The 22,048-nt window shown below is 40.5% G+C and overlaps 1 protein-coding gene across 1 annotated transcript in view; it reads right to left on the bottom strand.

Moving 5' to 3' along the window:
• PCCA (propionyl-CoA carboxylase subunit alpha) overlaps positions 1 to 22,048 on the bottom strand; it is a 230,486-nt gene that overhangs the window by 124,912 nt on the left and 83,526 nt on the right. The window contains exons 12-15 of the mRNA XM_083501215.1: positions 18,634 to 18,784; positions 10,008 to 10,151; positions 8,582 to 8,656; positions 1,517 to 1,585 (exon numbers count right to left, since the gene is read on the bottom strand). Coding sequence (XP_083357341.1) covers positions 1,517 to 1,585; positions 8,582 to 8,656; positions 10,008 to 10,151; positions 18,634 to 18,784 — 439 coding nt within the window. The remainder of the gene's footprint in view (positions 1 to 1,516; positions 1,586 to 8,581; positions 8,657 to 10,007; positions 10,152 to 18,633; positions 18,785 to 22,048) is intronic.

Here is a 22,048-nt window from a genome sequence, read left to right as displayed (position 1 = left end):
GTTATGTGTATTTTGCACTTTTGATGTGAGCAACAATAAGATCATTTCTTGGTGAAAAACTGAGCCTGACAGTGGCGGTCTACAAACTCCAGTGTTTCTCCTGCACAGCAAACCTCAGTTGGGACTCCTTGGTTTATCAGGGAGTTCAGACAATGAAACCAGTAGGGGGGTTGACTTGAACACAGGTGGTGAAGTGTATACAACAAAACAAAAGTAGGAACCCATTTGTGTGATGGCAGTAAAATCGTCCTCTAGCATTAAAAAAAAAAGCTGTCCAGCAAAGCCCTTCTAGGTGGTAACAAGATTTCAACATGACCCTACAACCCTTGGATATTAGAACCCAAGTAATTATTATTGGTTCAGACACTGATGCCAATATTGGTACAGTTCCTCTTCTAGTCTTAGTTCCTGCAATTGGTTTCAGCTGATGTGGCATATGGATATGGGCTTTAAGGGCTTTAGCCTGCCACCAGTATTCTTAGCCCCTGCCCAAACTAAGCCTCCTGGTTGTATATTGTGCTCAAATAGGCTTAGTTTGGTCAGACTGAGTATACACTTCCAGAGTTAACACTAAATCCATTACTTCTGGTAAATGAGCCACCATAGCTGCTAGAAGGCTGTGTAAATTTGTGTCCCAGGCTTTTTTACTCATCCACCCATGTGAAACCAAGGGGTGAATTGTTTGTCGGATGTGAAATTTTATTCAGCTCTCCTACTACACTACAAAAACCAGGAAACATGGGGATCAGGAAACTATGGTTAATTTGTTTCTGGTTTAATTGTGGCTCAAAGCAATGGCTCGATGCACTGGCGAAAATTTTGTTTATATCTTGCCTTGTTTATATCTTGCCTTATTAAATGGAGAAATGATCCCCTGGACACAGCCAATGTTTTCCCTGGATTTCACAGTATGACAAAGAATTTAAGAATTTCCATCTTTTAACTGTTTAAGGGGGTAGATACACTTTCATTTTTGGATGTTTACCTTGATTAGAAAAAAATGGGGTTTTTTTGTTAGTAAAACCACTTTTACTACTGAAATTCCTGAAGCTATTTTAACCCAAACACCTGTCACATATTTTTGCCTGAAACATGTCGCCAAACATTATATATACCGTATTTTTCGCTCTATAACACGCACCAGACCATAACACGCACATAGTTTTTAGAGGAGGAAAACAAGAAAAAAAAATTCTAAGCAAAATAGTGGATATATGATTTTTGTGGTTCATGCTGTGGCCACAGACATGTGATCTGACAGTGAGTTTGGAGTATCCCAATGCAAAAATCCTGAGGATCCATGTGGATCCATGCTTTGTAACCATGGAGGAGGGAAGGAAGGGGAACTATGGATCCTATGCTCACGACTGCAGCAGATCCCCCCCGCCACCCGCAGGCATTCGCTCCATAACACGCACAGACATTTCCCCTTACTTTCTAGGAGGAAAAAAGTGAGTGTTATGGTGCAAAAAATACGGTAATTTCTTTTTTAACTAGGGAAAAGTAGTTAACTCACTTTTGAAATCATAGGATCATAATAAATGCTGATTTCACTTCCTTGCTGTATGCCACTATCAACACGTACCTACAAAAGAGTGAGACAAAAGAATATTATCACAGGCAAAAGAGGAGCCAGTGTCACGAGTCGGCATAGTACAGCAACAGCTCAGGGCCCACAGACTGGCAGAGGGCCCGCTGCTGACTTCAGACGATGGTCCAGTTTCCTGTTTCACAATGGGAGAGGTGTCCAGTTGCAGCAAAAAGTATGCACACAAATTCACACTGCTGCCTCCTCTAAGCACACTCCCACTAATATATGAGAGATTGCCTCAAAAGCCCCTGTAACAATTGCTGAGCCTCTAGGCCAAACATCTTGTTTTTTGTTGGGACTTGGGAGAAAGGGGCACAATAATGTACTCATTGGAATACAAGTTAATTACTGCAAAGCTCCTTCTTGGCATCTCTTAAACTGGGAAATGGATGCCTGCCTCCAGAGGTCCATGTAATCATACATCTCCTAGTTTGGAAGAATCTTTCATGCTCCAAGACGCCAAAGGGAGGGCTTGGCCTCCAAACATCATGATGGCCCCAAAATATCTCTTCCGAGAGGAAAATGAAGTGTGTTTCAGAAAACTCTGAGAGATAGAAAGGTCACATTTCTGCTGGGAGGAACTTCTGGAAAAAGCAACGCCATAACTCTCCTGTGGATTTTTAATCATCAATGGGGCTAAAAGGAGTACAAAACAGTTTCTGCTGTGAACTCCTTTAAGTGTCCTTCCCAGTGAGTGGGTAAAATTGAGACTTAACGTGGATGTAATAAGTGTGTGTGTTTATAAATAAAGTGATTGGAGGAAGAGTATAGAATGTAAGAGTGTAAAAGTGAGCAAAGACAAGAACAGAGTGGTGTAGGGGTCAAGGAGACAGAGCTCTGATGAGGAGAGAGAGCTGTATAAGGCAGATTCAACAAGTAAAGAAGTAGTGAGGGGGGGAATGTTCCACAAAACCCCACAGTCATGGGCAAGTTATCTTTGTTAGCAGTCCATCGGTCAACATTATTTCAGTTTACAAACTTTCCTAGAAGTATTTATACGCTGACACTCTTCTTTCTCTTCAAAGTACAACTTTAAAAATAAGACATTTACAGAGGACCGGGTTTTGCAATTCTCAGATCTAGAATTTTCGTTGTCCAATTTAACTAGTGCCCCACCAAAATGCCCATGTATCTGATATATTGCATCAAAACTTTACGTAAATGCATCATCTAGGCCTCACTCCAGAAGGGCTGCTGCAGAAACTTTAAAGTTCTGCTTATCAGCTCTATAGAAATACCAATACTCTAGCTTTCATGTCTGCAACACTTTCTTTTTCTTCCTCACTCTCATCTGTAGCATATTTTTCTTCTGATGATAGCATTCCCCTGAGGATTTAATGTTTACACAGCTTTTTCCATGGCTTTGCTTTATAAGGATACAGCTGCAATTAAAGTTCTGATTCTGCAACTCTTGTGGAGGGGGGAGGGGAAAAACACACAGAGAGAGACAAGATATGTCTTTGAAGAACCTGATAGCTGTTAGTCAGCCAACAAAATTCAGTATTACTGTTGATCTTTGTTTTCTTCTCTTGGTTTGATTTCTGCAAGAGTGGCACTGAGGTTATCCATATAAAAGTTTCAAAATGACTAATTCCTGAATAAATATTTGTTAAGATTGTTGCTTTTGAAATCTGGATAGCACGCTACTCACAACACCAACAGGATAATTCAAGACCATTCTGGTAATCTTAAAAAGAAACACCAAATGAGACTTGCTGGAGTGGAAGAGGTTTAATATGAAATACTCTGCTTGGGTTTGGCAGGGAGGGGGAAATGGGGCTTAGAAACCCCCTTCAATCTTCACCTGGGGGAAGAAACCCTTGTAATAAAACAGCAGCTCATCTGTCTGCAGCAAGGCAGAAAGAGGTCAACCCAACGGCTGTTAGGCTTTTAGATTTTAATTTAGGCAATTATCAAGGGGCCAGATGTAGAACCTCTTGTCTACAGTATCCACATGAGGTCACACTGATGACTTTATTATCCAAATGACATGTCCTAATAGGCTTTATTCTCTGCAATGAAAACTGCATCACATTTTTTTCCCTAGTAGAAAAAAGAAGATAAACAGTGCCTTTATCATAGTAAGAGTACATCTTCATTAATGCAGGCAGCATAACTGTAATGGCAGTTGTCAAGCACTTTCATCAGAAAAATCTCAAAATATCTCAAAGATACACAGTAATCAGCATGATGGTTTTAGCTATCCCCATGCCATGGAGGAAAAGAAAAACAGGAAGTATTGAAAGGCCATGAGCATCGTTGTAGAGAAGGAAACTGATTATGTGAGATGTTTTGTATCATCCTCAATTTTAAAAAATTATCACCTAAATAGAAACCTAACCAAAACAAGCTAAGGTTGGAAAAAGTTCAGCCTTCCATCACCAGCAACGTAATGTTTGCAATCATCAACCTTCTCTCCTCCAAATATCCACAATAGGAACTATCAGAAACAGGTCAAGAAACTGCAGAGAGAAGAAGGCATAATTCCACAAGAAATACAGAATTAACTTCTCATGATATTTAAGACTCAAAAGCCTTGCAGCAAAATAGTGGCCACAGTTCGGTATCTACATGAGTTTGGGGCTCCAAAAATGCAAAATTATTATTCAGGCTTAACATATCAGAACTTATTAATAAACAAGATTGTCAGTTCAGTTCTTCAGAAACACCAAATATGGCATACCATGTTTGTACATTCACAGTCTTTTTAGGTTCCCATGCTATCTATGCTGTCTACTATTCTAACACAAGTTGCAAACTAGTACAACGTACTTTTAGTCATTGAGTTGTTCTTTATATAGAGAGAACAGGATGAAATTTCTGGCGACATCTCTTCCCAGCCTTGAATTTTTTTAAAAAACCTCTCAATTCTTCTGACCCACAACAGCAGTAGCTTCTTTTCTTTAGCCACAAGATGTGGAAATAAATGGTTAGAGAGGGTCAAAACTGACAATAACTAAAAAGAAATAATAAGCCAGTTAACAATCTGGCTGCGCACAGCCTCCATGCACAATCTGACAACAGTGTTTCACTGTGTTACCTAATTCTCAGTGTAGAATATTCCTCTTATGTAGCTCAAGCCAATACTGAATTCATTCTGTTCCATATGGATGCCTAGGTCTCTGTTCACTACAGGAACTGTCCGCAATTAGGAGGATGATAGAAATCTAGAGCATTCTGCTTAAAATCATATTGGGGAAACAAATGCACGTTTATGATGGAGCAAGGTGACAGTTATATCAGCACACCACCAGAAAGCGATTAATTATGTCCAAATTGCAGGCAAACATGTTCACTGTAGTATGCTCTATTCGCAAAAAAAAATAGCTTCTTTTGTTGCACTTGTAAATCTGGCTATTTTGAGTTCTAAAAGCAGCCACTGCCTATGCGGTTATTCAGTTAGAATGATAAAAGGAATGTGTGTTTCTGTATGCTTTGGGGCAAGGAACTTAAAACACAAATGCATCAAGATCAACACTACGGCTAAAATAAAAGCAGATGGGCTGGCCTCTCCACAGCTACAGTATGAGGTGTGAGGAAGGTAGGAATATACATAATGGAGATGGTTACAACACCACCACAGAAATGGATAGATGAGTTTTGTATCATGCACACACAAGCATCGACACCACACCAGGACTCAAGTTCTCTGTTTCATGCCGGATGTGTAGGAATGAAATGCTGGTAGTCAAATTGTAAGCCAAAATTATTTCAACTAATTTGTACATGCTTCCGCTTCCCCATTCTTATTACTTCATGTGTGCCAGGGCTGAGATCCAGCAGTAAACAAGCTACTTTAGACCCTCCTTAAGTAAAAATATCTAGAAGCACAAGGTATGACAGCTATCATTTATAGGAATGGCCAATAATGGAATTCAACGTTAAGGCATAATGTAGTGTCTTATTCCATACCTTCCTTTCATCATGCACTGTCTACATCAGTGTTTCTCAAACTTGGGTCTCCAGGTGTTTTTGGACTACAATTCCCATCATCCCTGACCACTGGTCCTGCTAGCTAGGGATGATGGGAGTTGTAGTCCAAAAACAGCTGGAGACCCAAGTTTGGGAAACACTAGTCTACACCTTCAATTTAAAGCATAAACAAACATCCCATGTCAATGCTCCTATGCCAAAGGTAAACTCACAGAGCAATACACGCACCCAAAAGAAGCTGGGCTTACAATACAGTGGTGCCCCGCAAGACGAATGCCTCGCAAGACGAAAAACCCACTAGACAAAAGGGTTTTCCGTTTTTCGATACGCTTCGCAAGACGAATTTCCCTATGGGCTTGGCTTGCTTCGCAAGACGAAAACGTCTTGCGAGTCTTGCGGTTTTTTTCCGCTCCCCCCCTTTTTCTAAGCTGCTAAGCCGCTAATAGCCTTTTAGCCGCTAAGCCGCTAAGCCTTTAATAGCCGCTAAACCGCTAATAGCGCTAATCGGGTTGCTTCGCAAGATGAAAAAACCGCTAGACCAAGAGACTCGCGGAACGGATTAATTTCGTCTTGCGAGGAACCACTGTAAAATGTTGCCGCATGGAGCACGTGCTCAGTGTTACAGTCATTCAGTCCTCCTCACTACTCCTTTCTTATTCCCTCCCACCAGCCTTGCCATCCCTGCCCACAATAAACAATCAGCACTCCATAGCTGTAGGGCATACTCAGTTCAAGTTGGGGAGTTTTGGGGACTCCATCCACAACTCAGGGCTTGTATTTTATTTTATTTCAATTATTATTATTCTGCAACACTTGAGGTTCCCGCAGACCAGCTGATACCTCCTCTTGTGTGTGGATGGTGTCGTTTTGGTCACATAAAGATCCACACTTACTTCTGAACATTAAAAATAAGAGTGAATTATCGTGTATTAGAAAGAAAATGCTATGGCTTTTGCCATATACCGTATTTTTCGCTCTATAAGACGCACCAGACCACAAGACGCACCTAATTTTTGGAGGAGGAAAACAAGAAAAAAAATATTCTGAATCTCAGAAACCAGAACAGCAAGAGGGACCGCTGCACAGTGAAAGCAGCAATTCCTCTTGCTGTTCTGGCTTCTGGGATACCTGTGCAGCCTGCAGTCGCTCCATAAGACGCACACACATTTCCCCTTACTTTTTAGGAGGGAAAAAGTGAGTCTTATGGAGCAAAAAATACGGTAATTCAACTTTCTGAATCAAATAGCTTCCCACAGTTGTCAGATTAATGTCTTCATTTCGAAAGTTCTCTTTCAGCATAAAAAAAGACAAGCAAATAGTTTGTAAACGGGGAGGGGGGGGGGAAATCACTGCTCTGTTTTTAACAAAATGGTGGCACTACACAGAAAGAGAAAGGGAAAGGCCCAGCCACGCTGTGTGAGATCCTCAAAACCATTACTCTTAGGCTTCCAGGATAATTAAAATTTCTTCCCTCAGTACCACGATGGGCCACGTGAATCTATCAGGCATCTCCCACCCTTCATTTTCAATTCACCTCTCCCCCTAAGCACAAATCCCAACCCGCCATGTCTACCTGACAAGTGACAGCCCAATCTGATTAAATGCTTGCAAAGGAGAGGACTCATGGGCCTCCATGACAGGCCAAAAGTGATCACCATGGAGATACATAATTACAGCTGTCAACGCATCTACTGTCCTGCTGGCATCAATTTGATTGCTCCCAGCAATAATGATAGACAAAGCTTAGTATGCACTCTCTTGCACCCAATCACTTTGTCTATTCCGTGGTCCATTTAGCTGACATGCAACATTCGCACAAGCAAATAACAGCAGTAAGCAGAACATTTAAGGCATTTTAATTGTTTTTTTTCTTTCTCTGGATGGCTCACAAGTGCAAATGTTATTACATAAAACTCCTGCTGCAGCATTAATTGAAGAAAGATTTGGTGGGACAAAGACTGTAGGGGGTACAGTTTGTCCATTATCACTTGTACTTTCAACAGGTCTCATGTTTAGAAAATTGCAAATTGCAAAAACTTGCAAGGGCAAAATATTTGACATCCTGTTAGCTATTACAACATGGTGAAAAACCTCAACCTGCCCCCAGAGTAATTACTGAAAATTATTTCTTAGTTCATTTGGGTTTCATTAAATATGCTTAAGATACATTCCCTCTGTAATAGCTGGGGTTTTTTTATCTTCCATTCAACATCACATAGTGCCTGCTAAACCTTGACAATTTGTATTTCTCCTTTTAAGCTTTGAACACAGCATGGAGCCTTAAAGCCCAAGAAAGGGTCAGGTCCTCTCTAGGAAGCATATGGGCAAAAACAATTTAAGAAGTGAAATAAATCCTATATCCAATAACATCACCAAATTTAGGATCCAGCCTGTAATCTTATGCCATTTTTTCCATGCAAGTAATCATGGTAAATCGTCATATTCACAGATGGTATCGGCTTGTCATTTCACAAAGCCGACACCATGCCATATATACACACTTATTACTTTGACTACCTTGATTATACAGAACAGAAGAGATGCCCTTGTCTTTTTTGTGCTGGTTGTTAAACAACCACTCTAAACAGTGTCTACAACACTGAAATGTGTAATAATCACTTTTCATCAACTGTAGTAAATTGCGTTTGGTCTCTAAAGCTTGAAAGCTAAACAAATAGGACCACTCCTCCTTGGGGCATTTAGCACTTTGCAGGGACAGGCAATTGAACATTTTATTTTGCAGTTTGATCTTCTAGTTATAGTTACTGCTGCTCTAAAAACCAGGATTATAGGACAGATATCGCGAAAGTATAAATAATGGGTTTGTAGAATATCTCCCTTTTTAAAAGCCAAATCCTGTTTCTTTTTGACTGTATCGTATTTCTAATTACTACAAGCTAACAGAATCTAACTCCATCTCCCTTAGTTAATAAACGAGTTTAAGGTGGCTTGTTTTAAGCAGCACTGAACACGAACGACTTCTAGTGAATTCAATGAGATCTGTGGTTTCTTAGTGCCTGTGAAAATGAGAAACAAGGAAACATAAGAATTACTTACATTGGGCACATGCAGCGGCTCTTTGTACTGAGACAATCTACCAATAGATGGCAGACCAAAAGATTTGTAGGGATCCTAAAATGAAATTCAAACACAGGGAGGTATTAACTTTGTAAGACAAAGCACAGGAAACAAGGTTAAGTCACTGGGAAGCCCACGGTTTCTCCACTTTAATTTTCAACCAACTATATTTTGTTTTCAAAATGACTTATTTTGGGGGGATATGAATTTGCTTCTTCCATTCAAGTCATGGAAGGTTTGTTAAAGCTAAAAACCTTCCTGCTGTGCCTTTATTAAGCCAAGGGCAATCTTTCTAAGAGAAGGCACAATAGTAGGGGCACAGACAGAGAACAAAAACACATAACACAAAAAGAAAATCCGAAAAAAACACAGACGAGCATTCAAGCTTCAATGTTTTCAGGATCACAACCCAAATAATTCACTAACACTTAATATATTTAAGGAACAACATAGTGCATAAATGCATGATTCTGCGGTGGTCAGTGTGAGAGTTGGAAAGTTTCTGTCCACCATTACAGTGTTAAATTCTCTGTTCAAAATCCCAGCTTGTCTTTATTTGATGAACACACAGAGACTGGACACAGAATCAATTAATGGCAGTACCAAAACCACTAGTAATATTAATATCACCTTGTGTTATTATAATGTTAATATTTTTAACCGCTTTGTAAACAAGTTGTACTTTGGGATTCACACAAGGTAATGTGTAGTGAACGTTAAGGAAAAAAAATCAACCACCCCCACCCCTAAATGCCAGGGAGAGACATACAACACTGTTCAAACAAGGGAAAGGTTGTAAAGAAATGAATCAAAACACACACACATTATAGAAACTGAAGATAACTGCCCAAAGCATTCACATTCATATTAGGAAGCAAAAGTTGAGAATATTTCAGGCAAAGTCTTGGTTTCAAATCTCAGCGGATCGGTGTGCAAAAGTTTGGTTGGTTAGTTCTAAATAAAGAGGATTGTTTTTGTGTGTGGTTTTTGTTTTTTTAAAAAAAGTAATTGGCAGCCACTATACTCTCTAGTCATACTGAACATGTGGGGCAGCCACTTGACCTTTTCAGAGGATCCACTTGAAAAATAGCAAAGCTAGCACGAGTTCATAAGAAAGCTCATGTTGAAATAGCTCATGTTGAAATATTGTATGAAACTGCTAAAACATGGCATGACTGCAGAATACTCTTCTTCCAAATGTGGTATATAATTCCCGCCCCCGCCCCCAATCTTTGCATAAAGAAAGCAAAAAAGAAAAAAGAAACGCTACCCAAAAACCTTAAATCAATTACGTCACATGAAATGGATCAAGCTGAAAGACAGAGTCTTGGGTGGTTTGCTACACCTGGCACTAACAGCTTCTTACACAGCCGTTCACCCTCCCAGACGTTAACAGTTATTTTACCTCAGCATATACTCGACATTCAACCGCCCAGCCGTTGATAGGAATATCAGCCTGTTTGTGCCTCAGAGGGTAACCCTTGGCAACACGGATCATTTCTTGGACTAGGTCCAGACCGGTAATGCATTCTGTGATGGGATGTTCAACCTGCAAGGTCAAGAACTGTCAGTCAGTACATAACAAAACAACTAAATTCTCCCCACCACCCAATAAAACAAAAAATACTGAAAACTCAAAAGGGGGTAATTTACAATAACGGCCATTCTTCTTGTCATATAGCTACTCAGGAGAGCAAGTCCTGCATTCAAGATGTATTGCAGAAATCAGACAGGAGCAATACAGCTAAGCAAAGCAAAACAAAATTGCAGGCAATGGGGGGAATTTTCATATATAGATATATAGATTTTTTTTAAAAAAAAAGACACCTTGATATTTAATGATGAAGACTGAAGTTGTTTTTGAAGCATTTAGAGATGGGACTTTCGAAGTTGGTCTCTTTTTTAAAAATAATAATCTAGAAACACACAAAGTATTTTGACTGAAAGCTCAAAGTAGCTGGCTGATAATCAACCCATTCTGCTACACTTAACATGGCATGTACAGGAGCAGCCTACAATCTTCCATAGAACCAGACTAGCCTAAGTCTCATCCACACGCCTGCTTTCACTAACCTGTCCTGACAAGCAACCAGATTAGCGTAATCTTACATCAGTGCAGTGTAGCAGAAATGAGCAGATGGATCCTTCAGGTTTTTTTTTCCCCCTCCAGACTTATCTGTGTAGTGCTTAGCATACACAATAGCTGAGCTGGACCAGTAGAATCACTGTGTGCTCTCAGCAAATAGCTGCTAACGGCTCAGGATGATGCTGTCATGGGAATACCCCTCATTCACAGTGAAACCAAGCAGGAGAGCGAGTACACAAGTCTCTCTTGTTGTTAAGACGGATTTACGTACATGTGTATTTAACTTACCAAATGTAACTTAATCGGCATGGAAGAATTATAAAATAGCCACATGCAAAGGGAGCAAGTTAAGTAACTTGGTAGCCAAATTCTATAAAATTAATAAGTGCACTTGCCACATTGGTTTGAGAGAGAGAGAGAGAGAGAGAGAGAGAGAGAGAGAGAGAGATGGATGATCTGATCTGCCATTTTTAGTGTAAAATGCTTTTTTGTAGCTCAAGTCATGTATCTTTAAGACACCCTATTTTACAAGTGTTTCTCTATCCAGAGATGTCATACCACATGTATTTTGTGACACAGGAAAAGGTCACTGAACAAACTAGGTATTTCCCCTTCAAGTACATTAATTGAAGGAGAACATTTTGTCTATTGTAATATCCTTGCAGTGGGTCTTGCAAAAAAAAAAAAAGATAGTAAAATAAACAGATGGCACCCATAATTAGTCCTCTGTGCATTTTGAGTTTGTTTACAGCACCATATTTTAAGACAGCCTGACAACTTTAATGACATCACTGAAATAAGTACCTTATATTTTTTTTAAAAAAAGAAGAGATGTTGGACTGAAATGGGAATTTGAATGTGCAGCTTAGGAAGCTACCGCTGGGATTCTTAAAACTTTGGGCAAACACGTGATACTCCTCAGGTATCTCAAACGTAATGGTACTTGAAGAGACTCCCCAAAGAATTCTGTACCTTCCCTGCCGATGGTGCTCAACTGACGCCATTCATGTTCTATTAAAACTTCACAAATTATCAACATTTTGGGGCGGATATAGTTTATTTTCTCAGGTTTTTAAAAAAGTGTCTTTGAGATAACTACATCCTCAAAACCATGTTTTGGAAAATAACTGAATTCTTTGTAAAGGCATTTTAACTGTTTAATTTTATCTTCCTTTTCCCTTGAATCATCATCCCAATGTGAAATGAAACAGACCCATTGTAAAGTTTCATTGTTAATGATCAAACTAGGATGGAACTTCTCCGGAAAGCAAAGTATGGGTGTAGTTTATTCTCAAAACACTTACAAACATTTATTTAATCAATTCTTCAAAAGACATCTTTGTCTCTATAAACATTATTGTCTATTGCGTCAATATACTTCCTTTGTACAAAGCTGGGGGGGGGCAGGGGACAGGGAATGGGAAAAAGTTGGGCATATTCATTTTGCTGAAACTATTTAAGCACTCTTGTTGTTCTACAAGAATGTAATCAAATTTATATATTTATTTTATGTGTTTTTCTTTTACATTTCTACTTGAAAAACAAGTCTATGCAGAAATGATAGGCCCCGTCAGAAGGATGCTGGCTTAGAAAAAGTTAGTAGCCTTGGCAGATTAGCAGTCATTGGGCAACAGCAGCAACATCAAAAGAGAAGCAGTAAAGTTTGAGAAGGTTCTGCTATATTCAAGGGGATGGAAGTAGTTTGGAGTCCTTTAAGACAGACTGTCAGACGCGGGTGGTGTGTGGGTTAAACCACAGAGGCTAGGACTTGCCGATCAGAAGGTCGGCGGTTCGAATCCCCGTGACGGGGTGAGCTCCCGTTGCTTGGTCCCAGCTCCTGCCAACCTAGCAGTCTGAAAGCACGTCAAAGTGCAAGTAGATAAATAGGTACTGCTCCGGCGGGAAGGTAAAGGGCGTTTCTGTGTGCTGCTCTGGTTTGCCAGAAGCGGCTTAGTCATGCTGGCTACATGACCCAGAAGCTGTACGCCGGCTCCCTCGGCCAGTAAAGCGAGATGAGCCCCGCAACCCCAGAGTCGGCCACGACTGGACCTAATGGTCAGGGGTCCCTTTACCTTTTTAACTGTCAGAAAACCACAGCTACTTAGAAGACACTCAAAAATATCTGAAAGTGTGACTGATGTGAGGCCTGCTCAAGGAAACTCTGTCCATTATGGAGATAAAGCCTACCTAAAACATAGCATTAATCCAACGAGAAACTCAGTGGAAAGGGGCAAATTGCAGTTAGATGCTCTACCTCGACTGCTGAGGTCGTCTCAGTACTTTCTTTCTAGAAAAAAGGTGCTGTTACTCACCATGAAGTTGTTCCAGTAATTGCCACACCTTTAAACAACAAAAAACTAGAGGTGCTGGTACAGTGTACCATTTAGTACCCCCCCCACACACACACATAAGCACTGGGTCTTCTGATGGGCACCTTTGGTGGTCCCACATGCCCCTGTGGTTAAGCTGGTCGTTACTAGAGACCGAGCCTTTAATGTTGCAGGTACTGTCCTGTGGAACTCCATGCTAACAGATGTTTAGGAAGAACCATCCCTGCTAGTTTGTCGGCATAATCTAAAAACTTTATTATCCAGACAAGCCTTTCAAACTTGAGGTTCTTTGCCAACTAGTTCCTATTGATGTGTTCGGTTTTTATTGTAATACTGACAGAACATCTTTACTGGAGAATATTACTCAACTCCAACCTACTTCAGCTAGGATTCACATTTATGTAATAAAGATATAGACACACAGACTTTTAACAGAAAATGAAAAATGGAACTCCTGACTTTGCACATATCAAGTGTTCTCAAAACGTGTTCTCCATGCAATACCAGCATGACCCTCCTTCTTTAGTAAATGACAAAACAATTGCATGCAATCTAAATATATATCATATAGAGGAGCAGGCAATTTTCAAGATCCTTTTCGATCTGGAGTTAGGCATAGTTTGGGCACAGAAATGGCTTTGGTTGAGGTTTATGATTACCTCTGTTGGGCAACACACAGAGGGAGTGCATCACTGCTAATTCTCCTTGATTTCTCAGCAGTTTCTGATAATATTGACCATGGTATTGTTCTAGAGCGACTGTCTAAGTTGGGGTTGGATGGCATAGTGCTGTGGTGGTTCCAGTCATACTTGGGTGGTTTTTTCAGAGAGTAGTACTTGGGAAATGTAGTTTGGCCATGTAGAGCCTTCAATGTGGGATTCCACAGGATACGATTTCATCCCCCATGCTGTTCAACATCTACATGAAACCACTGAATGGGGTTGTCCAGGGTTTTGGAGTATGTTGTCAACAGTATCCTGATGAAACATATGCTCCACTTCTCATTTACATCTACAGGCGTGACACTGGATGGGCTAGACCAGGCATCCCCAAACTTGGCCCTCCAGATGTTTTAGAACTACAACTCCCACCATCTCTGACCACTGGACCTGTTAGCTAGGGATGATGGGAGTTGTAGTCCCAAAACGTCTAGAGGGCCAAGTTTGGGGATAGCCTGGGCTAGAGCAATGTTTTGTCTTGGTAATGGGTGCTTGATGAGAACCAGTAATCTGAACCTTAATGCAAACAAGACTAAGGCACTGTTAGTGGGTGGTTCTCTAGACCAGATTGATGGGATGTGGCTGGCACTGGATCAGGTTACACGCCCTCTGAAAGAGAAGGTATGTAGCTTGGTGGTACTACTAGATCTAATACTGTTGCTTGAAGCTCAAGTGACCTCGGTTTGCTTCAAATGCTTTCTATCAGCTTCAACTGATGACTCAGGTGCGCCCCATCTATGTCTAGCTTCTGTTGTCTATGTTCTGATAACCTCTGGGTTGGATTGCTGCAATGTGCTATACATAGGACAGCCTTTGAAGTTGCTACAGAAATTGCAGCTGTTACGGAATTTAGCAGCCAGACTGATGACCAGGACAGGACAGCCCAAACATATAACAAGACTTCTGGCATGACTGCACTGGCCACCAATCAGCGTCTGAGCTCAGTTCAAAGTGCGGGTTTTGACCTATAAAGCCTAATGTAGTTCAAGACTGCAAGAGCTCAAGGACCACCTCTCCCCACATGAACCGGCCCAGACCCTGTAATCATCATTTGAGGCCCTTCTCCAAGTGTCTCCTTCATGGAAGATTCAGAGGGTGGGTACATGAGAACAGGCTTTTTTAGCAGTGGTTCCCCATTTGCTGGGAGGGTGCAGCCTTTTTCAGGCATCAGGCAAATACTTTCCTTTTTACCTGGGCTTCTGACCATTAATCTGAAGGGTTTTCAAGTACTTGTTGACTCTTTTTAGTGGAGCAGAATCTGCAGGGCCTATCTTTTATTTGTATAGATGGGGGGAAGGTGTTAGGTTTTTGCTGACTGTATTTATTTTAACTGGTTTTAGTATTTCTATTGTGTCTGTAAGTTGCTTTAAGTCATTTCCATGAGCAAAGCAACTAATAAATAATAATAATGTTGAAGATGGTCGAGAGTTTGAGATTTCCCTTTGATTTAACCAGCAGCAGGCAGCATTAACAATTCTACGTTGCCTTTTCTGCCATTTATTTCTGGCACATTTTCCTTTATTTCAGTTTCATCACTTTATTCTCTATCCCCCCACTAAGCGGCTGTCTGGCTGAGTAACAATGTTTGGACTCCAGGCTGTGTGTATAACTTCGACATCCTTCTTTCCATTCTCCATTCTCCTCCTCTTTCCTTCCTTCCTTGGCTATTTGTGATTTGAAGGTGGAGCCAGAAACACAAACACACAGCCTAGTATAACATAGCCACCATAGCACTCTCTTGTGTTTCCCAACTGGGTTATTTTATTTTCTGTCCCCTAAAACAGTAAGAATGTGGAAGTTATTGCCATAAGAGCACATTACTGTGATTCTTTGGTAGGAAAATGCCACAGCATTCTAAACAGCTAGTTAGGCTCTACAGTGGTACCTCAGGTTACATACGCTTCAGGTTACATACGCTTCAGGTTACATACGCTTCAGGTTACATACGCTTCAGGTTACAGACTCCACTAACCCAGAAATATTACCTCAGGTTAAGAACTTTGCTTCAGGATGAGAACAGAAATTGTGCTCCGGCAGCGCGGCGGCAACAGGAGGCCCCATTAGCTAAAATGGTGCTTCAGGTTAAGAACAGTTTCAGGTTAAGAATGGACCTCCGGAACAAATTAGGTACTTAACCCGAGGTACCACTGTATCTCAATCCCTTTGGCTAGCCATTTAAGCCCCAAGAAGCCAGAGACAGCATCTCACTCTGTACCTTCAATCCTTATAGGAACAGAGAAAGTTTTAGAAAGATTGGTTAAATGATGTTGGCTTTGTGCATATGTGGGAGCACTTTAGAGAAAAAGATCTGAAATACAGTATTTGAAAATTTATAATAGTGGGGAATCGGGTTGAATACAATGGTGTACATAGGACACACAAACTTGCAACGCGAAGTATGAAATTGTGCTTATCTCTACTGCGATATTTATGCTGGAGTTGAAGTTCAACAAGTTCTTCCTGCATTCAGCATGATTATTTCTACAGCTGACCTATTCTACATTTTATTTATTGTATGATTAAATGCAAAAGTGTGGAACAAGTCTCCCTGGTAGCCAGAGAAATGCAAGCAAGAGATGCAAGACCACTCTCTTCAACCATTTCTTCAGAGTATGTAAAGCTATAAATTACTTCATTCACTTCATGATGATAGTGTTCATGTTCAGTTGTGATCCTCCTGCCCCCACCAATCCCACTGCTCAAAGTCCTGTACAGTGGTACCTCAGATTAGGTACTTAATTCGTTCCGGAGGTCCGTTCTTAACCTGAAACTGTTCTTAACCTGAAACACCACTTTAGTTAATGGGGCCTCCTGCTGCTGCCACGCCGCCGGAGCACAATTTCTGTTCTCATCCTGAAGCAAAGTTCTTAACCCGAGGTACTATTTCTGGGTTAGCAGAGTCTGTAACCTGAAGCGTATGTAACCTGAAGCGTATGTAACCCGAGGCACCACTGTACTGCAGTGTCCCTGTCTTACATACAGAGCTCAGTGCAGAGCAGCAGCAAAACAGATCAGGGAAGAGCAAAGTGTCCGAGAGCTCCTCTTCAGGTCTTGATAAGCCAATGTTTGGCTTAGCGCATTGTGCAAATCAACCAGAGTCCTCTGATATATTCAGCTCAGTGTCTTGCTTACAATTTGTGTTTTTCATGTGCAATCACCGAGGGTGCTGCAAAAACTTTCCAGATGGAGAAACCCTGTCGTTGGAAACTTTAGAAAGCCTGTTTAAACACTATTCAGTCAGATCTGTTCTTTCCAACTTTATCGGAAATGCACTAAGCTTTAATTAAAATGTTTGTTAGGTGCATTTCTCTAATTCCTCTATCTTGGCTGTGTATTGTCTCTAATTAGTGTTTCAGTTTGAAGCTGGTGAGTAGTAATTTTATTGGCCTCATCTACAGTTTTCCCAATTGATCTGTCACTTTTCCCCAACCCTCAAACTTTGATGCCTATTAGCAGACTTGTAACTAGCCATCTAAGCTTTTCTCCCTTTTTAATTAAGAGCCAAACTTAGTAATTCTCATAAAGCTTTTTTCCTCCAAATTTAACTCTAGAGCCAGGAGAATCTGCAGATGTGTTTGTGTTTACAGTCAATTTTTAAATGACACGTTGCTGCTGCCTTCTCTAACATCCATGTTCTGGGGAGCTCAAGATTGCTAGACAGCTCCTTCATTTGCTGCTTTTGCACTATACCTGGAAATATCTGCATCCACCAAACTGAGTTTTGAAAGGCTGTATTTGACCGCATTTAGAGGCTTCTTTCAAAAACCTACTTTAGACTATTTTAAAATTTTTTTTAATGGCAGCTCAGCTCATGGCACTCTTCAGAGGAAAATATTTTATTCTATGCGTCTCTCCATTGCTCATTTGCTACCTTGATTACACTGTTTTCATGATCACAAAATGTTAAGACCATTTAGCTGCGGGGGGGGGGGGGGGCGGGATGAGAAATTCCAAAGGCACAACACAAAAAAAGGCTTCAACAGGAGCCATACTCTGCCTGGCACAAAGGAATGAATGAGCAACTGTGAGCCAGCATCTGCATCCATGTGCCCAGTCTTGCATTCTGCTCTCTTTTCACAAGAGCTGATACTATCTTGTTGTAAGAATTACAGTGGAACCTCGGGTTGGGAACGTGATCTATGCAGGAGGCACGTTCGCAACCCACAGCGCCGCATCTGTGCACGCGTGGGTTGCGGGTCGTAATTCAGCGCTTCTGCACATGCGCGAGAACTGAAACCCGGAAGCAACCTGTTCTGGTACTTCTGGGTTCAGCGCGGTGCACAACCTGAAATCGCATAACCTGAAGCATCTGTAACCCGAGGTACCACTGTATTTTGAATGTTTTCCAGAAGCAATGTTGAGTTCTGTGCTGCCATATTGTTTCTACATGATGAAGGCTGCAGATATTTGGAGGCAATGAAAATTATTTTCATTGGTAAATTTGCTAGTGTGTGATACCCCCAACCATCACTTCAGTCACTGTAACTTCTTACATAACATTTCTGCTGCAACACCACTCCGGTCCACATTTTACATGTTCAAAGAGTTTTAAGATTTTAGCTGAAATGTATCCCTTGCCAAGGCATGCCAAGGTCAAACTACATGCTTTGTTTCCCTATAAACAGTATGATGATTGACAAGCACGAGTGCACATTCACCAGATCAAGTAAACTTCTCTGTTCAAGGTTTAACTCAAAATCACCACTGTCCAGCACAACATATCACAACCACAAACTCAAGTGAGGAAATCAGCACTGGGAATAAAATGCTATCTTAGTGTTGCTCTGCTATGGGGTTTTGAAGAAACTTGAAAAGTTTTTAGCATAAAAATACAATTTTTCATCCACCCATATTCTAAAAATAGTGTACCTCTCCTCCTTCTCACTCCCCCAGTACCTGAAGTCTAGTGTTCATTTCCAAGAAGAAGAAATTCTTTTTTGAGTCTATAAGGAATTCCACTGTTCCAGCAGATGAGTATTTTACAGCTTTTGCAAGAGCCACTGCTTGTTCTCCCATAGCTCTGCGTGTCTCAGGATCCAGGAAAGTGCTACACGAGTAGAGAGAAAATGTGTTGGAGGGGTTAAATTCAGCAAAGAGGTTTTTTGATACTTTAAGACACCCAAATATCAAGAGGAAATGTAAAGTGAAGTAACTGCCACCCAAAGCAAACCATTAAACACTGGTAACTACATGCTTGGGAATTATGTTTTAAAAAACCCTGACTTTTAATAATCAACCAACAAAATTAATGCTAAAATTAAACATTCTAAGTTCACATATTTCAAAATCTGTGTCCAAGTCGGTAATGTAATTTAAACACTAGCTGATCACAGCTGTCCCTTATTTTGAAATATTGAAAGAATACCCCTTACATAAGCCACATTTCTCAAGGTCATTTAGAAAATATGGAACACTTCTACCAATCACGAAAATATTAGGGTTTTTTGGTCTACTTAACCAATATGCAAGGATGCTGTATAGGAGAAATATGGACTTCATTTCTACTATTACTACTACTACTACTATTATTATTATTATTATTAATAATAATAATAATAATAATAATAATATTTCTTCCTCATCCTTCATTATAAAGGCAGGTTACAACAATATAAGTACAGTATTAAAATAATTTACAATCAGAAGAACAGAACGTCAAAAGCGTGCACCTTCAGCATACAATAAAAGCTATACAATGGTGGTGTTAAGACATGTCTACAAGGGAATTCCACCATTTAGGGGCTGCCACAGAGAAAGCCCTCTCAGATTGCCATTCCCACATTCCACATGCTGCCCAGAGGGGGGCTGTCCGCTGCATCTCTACAATTCACTGCTCTGGCCTTGTCTCCTTCCTGTCAATGTCCACTGGGGACAGTTAATTCTGCTATTTCTCTGCATTTGGTGTGATTTGAACTGCTGAGAATTTCAGGTGCTCAGAGGAGATACGCGCAGAGCATTCCCTTGAGGCCAGGCAGCAATTATTCTTTCACACTCTAAATGCCAACTTTTTGGATAGAAGAGGGGCTTGCTTCCAGTTCTATTTCAGACAAAGAGCTCCAGTCCCTGATTTGCCAGCAAGGACAGTTGCTAGGGTCCTCAAGTTGTGTGTGTGTGTGTGTGTGTGTGTGTGTGTGTGTGTGGAGAAGCAACACCATTACAAGAATTCAACTTTTAAATGCAATTCCACACCATCTCCAAATTGCAGTGGTGTTATCTATTTGTTCACAACATGTGTGTTTTCTCAGAGAACTGAGGCAATAGACAGAGGGCTGGATGGATGGATGACTGAAAATCTTGAAATGAGAACCTTGCCGTTCCAAACCGAACTGTGTTAACGTTTCATCTTTAGCCTGTTACTCTGAATATGACATACAATGACAGTAACAGCTTGCATCTTAAACTATTCTCTCAACTTTACCCTAAAGCTGAAACTTTTAATTTTCTGTTTTTCTTACTTTGATTCATCTGTTCCACACAGCAGGGCTCTCTTCCCTCCCCTTCGTGGACACAGCTGTTTCTTCTGCCCTCGAGTGCAGTTGTCGAACCCTCTTGGGATTCCCTCTTAAGACTGTTCCCCCAACCAGCAAGTTTCCTCACTACAGGGTACTAAATATATCATCTTCCAGAGGCTTGCCAATTCAGAAAAATATATATATTCTAGCAGTGCTTCTCTGTACTGTTTTGGTATTTCAACTGTAAAAGTTTTACTACTTTTACCTATCAAAGCATGGCATAGGTTGCTCCCACCTTCACTCTGTCAAGTAATCCAAGCATACAAGAGCATGCAGAATTTTGAAAAAGTAAAATATGGCAAAAATTGTTAATTTGAAACACTGCAAATGTGGTGAAAATTGTAATTTGAAAAACCGAAACCTGTCTCCATTCTCATCTCCAAGAAGCAAAAAAAAGCCTCAACATAGTACTGAAAAACAAATATTTTATCAAATATTAAGAATGCTTAAAAAAAAAAATCGCCCAGTGTATTTCTCTTGGTGTCATTTTTTGGGCACAAAATGAAGGTTTTCCTATCAAGCCAACATCTCTCACTTTTCCCCCTTCATCTATTCTCATCCAGTCCACTTTGAAGCAAACACCACAAGTATTTTATTATACTTCTTATATTAGAGTGGTAAATCAAAGAAATGTAATAATCTCAATGGCAAGGGAGCCAGAGAATAAGAAGAGAGCTGTGCAACAGAAGGCATTTCCTGTGCTTAAAATGTAATGAAAATCTGTGATTATTAAGCTCCTACAAGGAGCTGGGTGCTGTACAGGAATAATGATAAATAAAACCAGCGTGCCAATTCACCGTCTAAGAAAATAAGACACACTAGGGAAGGTGGAGGGAGAATGAGTGGAGGAAGACAGCAGTGGGATAAGGGAGCGGAACACATTTTAGGAGGATCTGCAGTTTTCACAATACCTTTGTCCCACTGAAGCCCTCACTAATCAAAAACAAAAAAACTTTTATAGTAAACTTGTTAGGCTCTCATGACTGTGGCTTGTGGTGACATATGGAATGGACCTCTAATCCACAAACCTCCTTCTCTATCACTACACAGAGGCACATGCAATAAGGGTCAGCCAATTTTGCCATCCATCAGCTCCTCCTTGTATCTCACAGGACCCCTGATGTTTGAGGTTGCTGGAAAGTAAAGTTCAGGGCTGAGCAGAATAAACTTTTTGCTTCTCTGGATCCAAGCATTACAAAATTATGCTTGCACTAGGACACAAAGTGCTCACTAAGAAGGGGGGGGGTCTCCTTGAACGCCCAGTTCACTGTCTGCTTGAAATCTGAATTCTCATATATTTCTAGGGAATTATCAAATCTGAACCGGCAATTTTATTTATTTACAAAATACAGCATGTGCGTAAAGCTATGGCACAGATATTATGTACTGTTATCGGCTTGGAGTCATTCTGTACATACAATTAACTTTCTTCTAATTTTCTGATGGCGGTCCAGCATTTCAAAATTTGAAATGCCACACATAATCCTTTTAAATCTGAATGAAACAGATTTCAGAAATCCATTACCCTCACAGCAAAGAACTTTGCATGGAACAAAGAGTCATTCCAAATTAATATTGCAACAAATTAGAAATTACTGTTTAATAGTCTCTGTGGTGAGAAATAGGAAAGAATCCCAAGCTAGTAGTTAATACACTGATATTCTTTTCCCTTCTGCAGTAAGCAATATTTTAAACAATGAAAAACGAATGCTGCATAAAGTTGGCAGAGCAAGTGTAAGTGTTCTTGGACAACACTGATTATCTTGATGCATTTCAATCTAGGTCAAGGCCTGATTTTG

This window comes from Podarcis liolepis (assembly GCF_965112155.1).
Source record: "Podarcis liolepis genome assembly, chromosome: 4".
NCBI classification, from domain to species: domain Eukaryota; kingdom Metazoa; phylum Chordata; class Lepidosauria; order Squamata; family Lacertidae; genus Podarcis; species Podarcis liolepis.
Note: the sequence above shows the minus strand (reverse complement) of the source record. Positions and strands in the feature narration are given on the sequence as shown.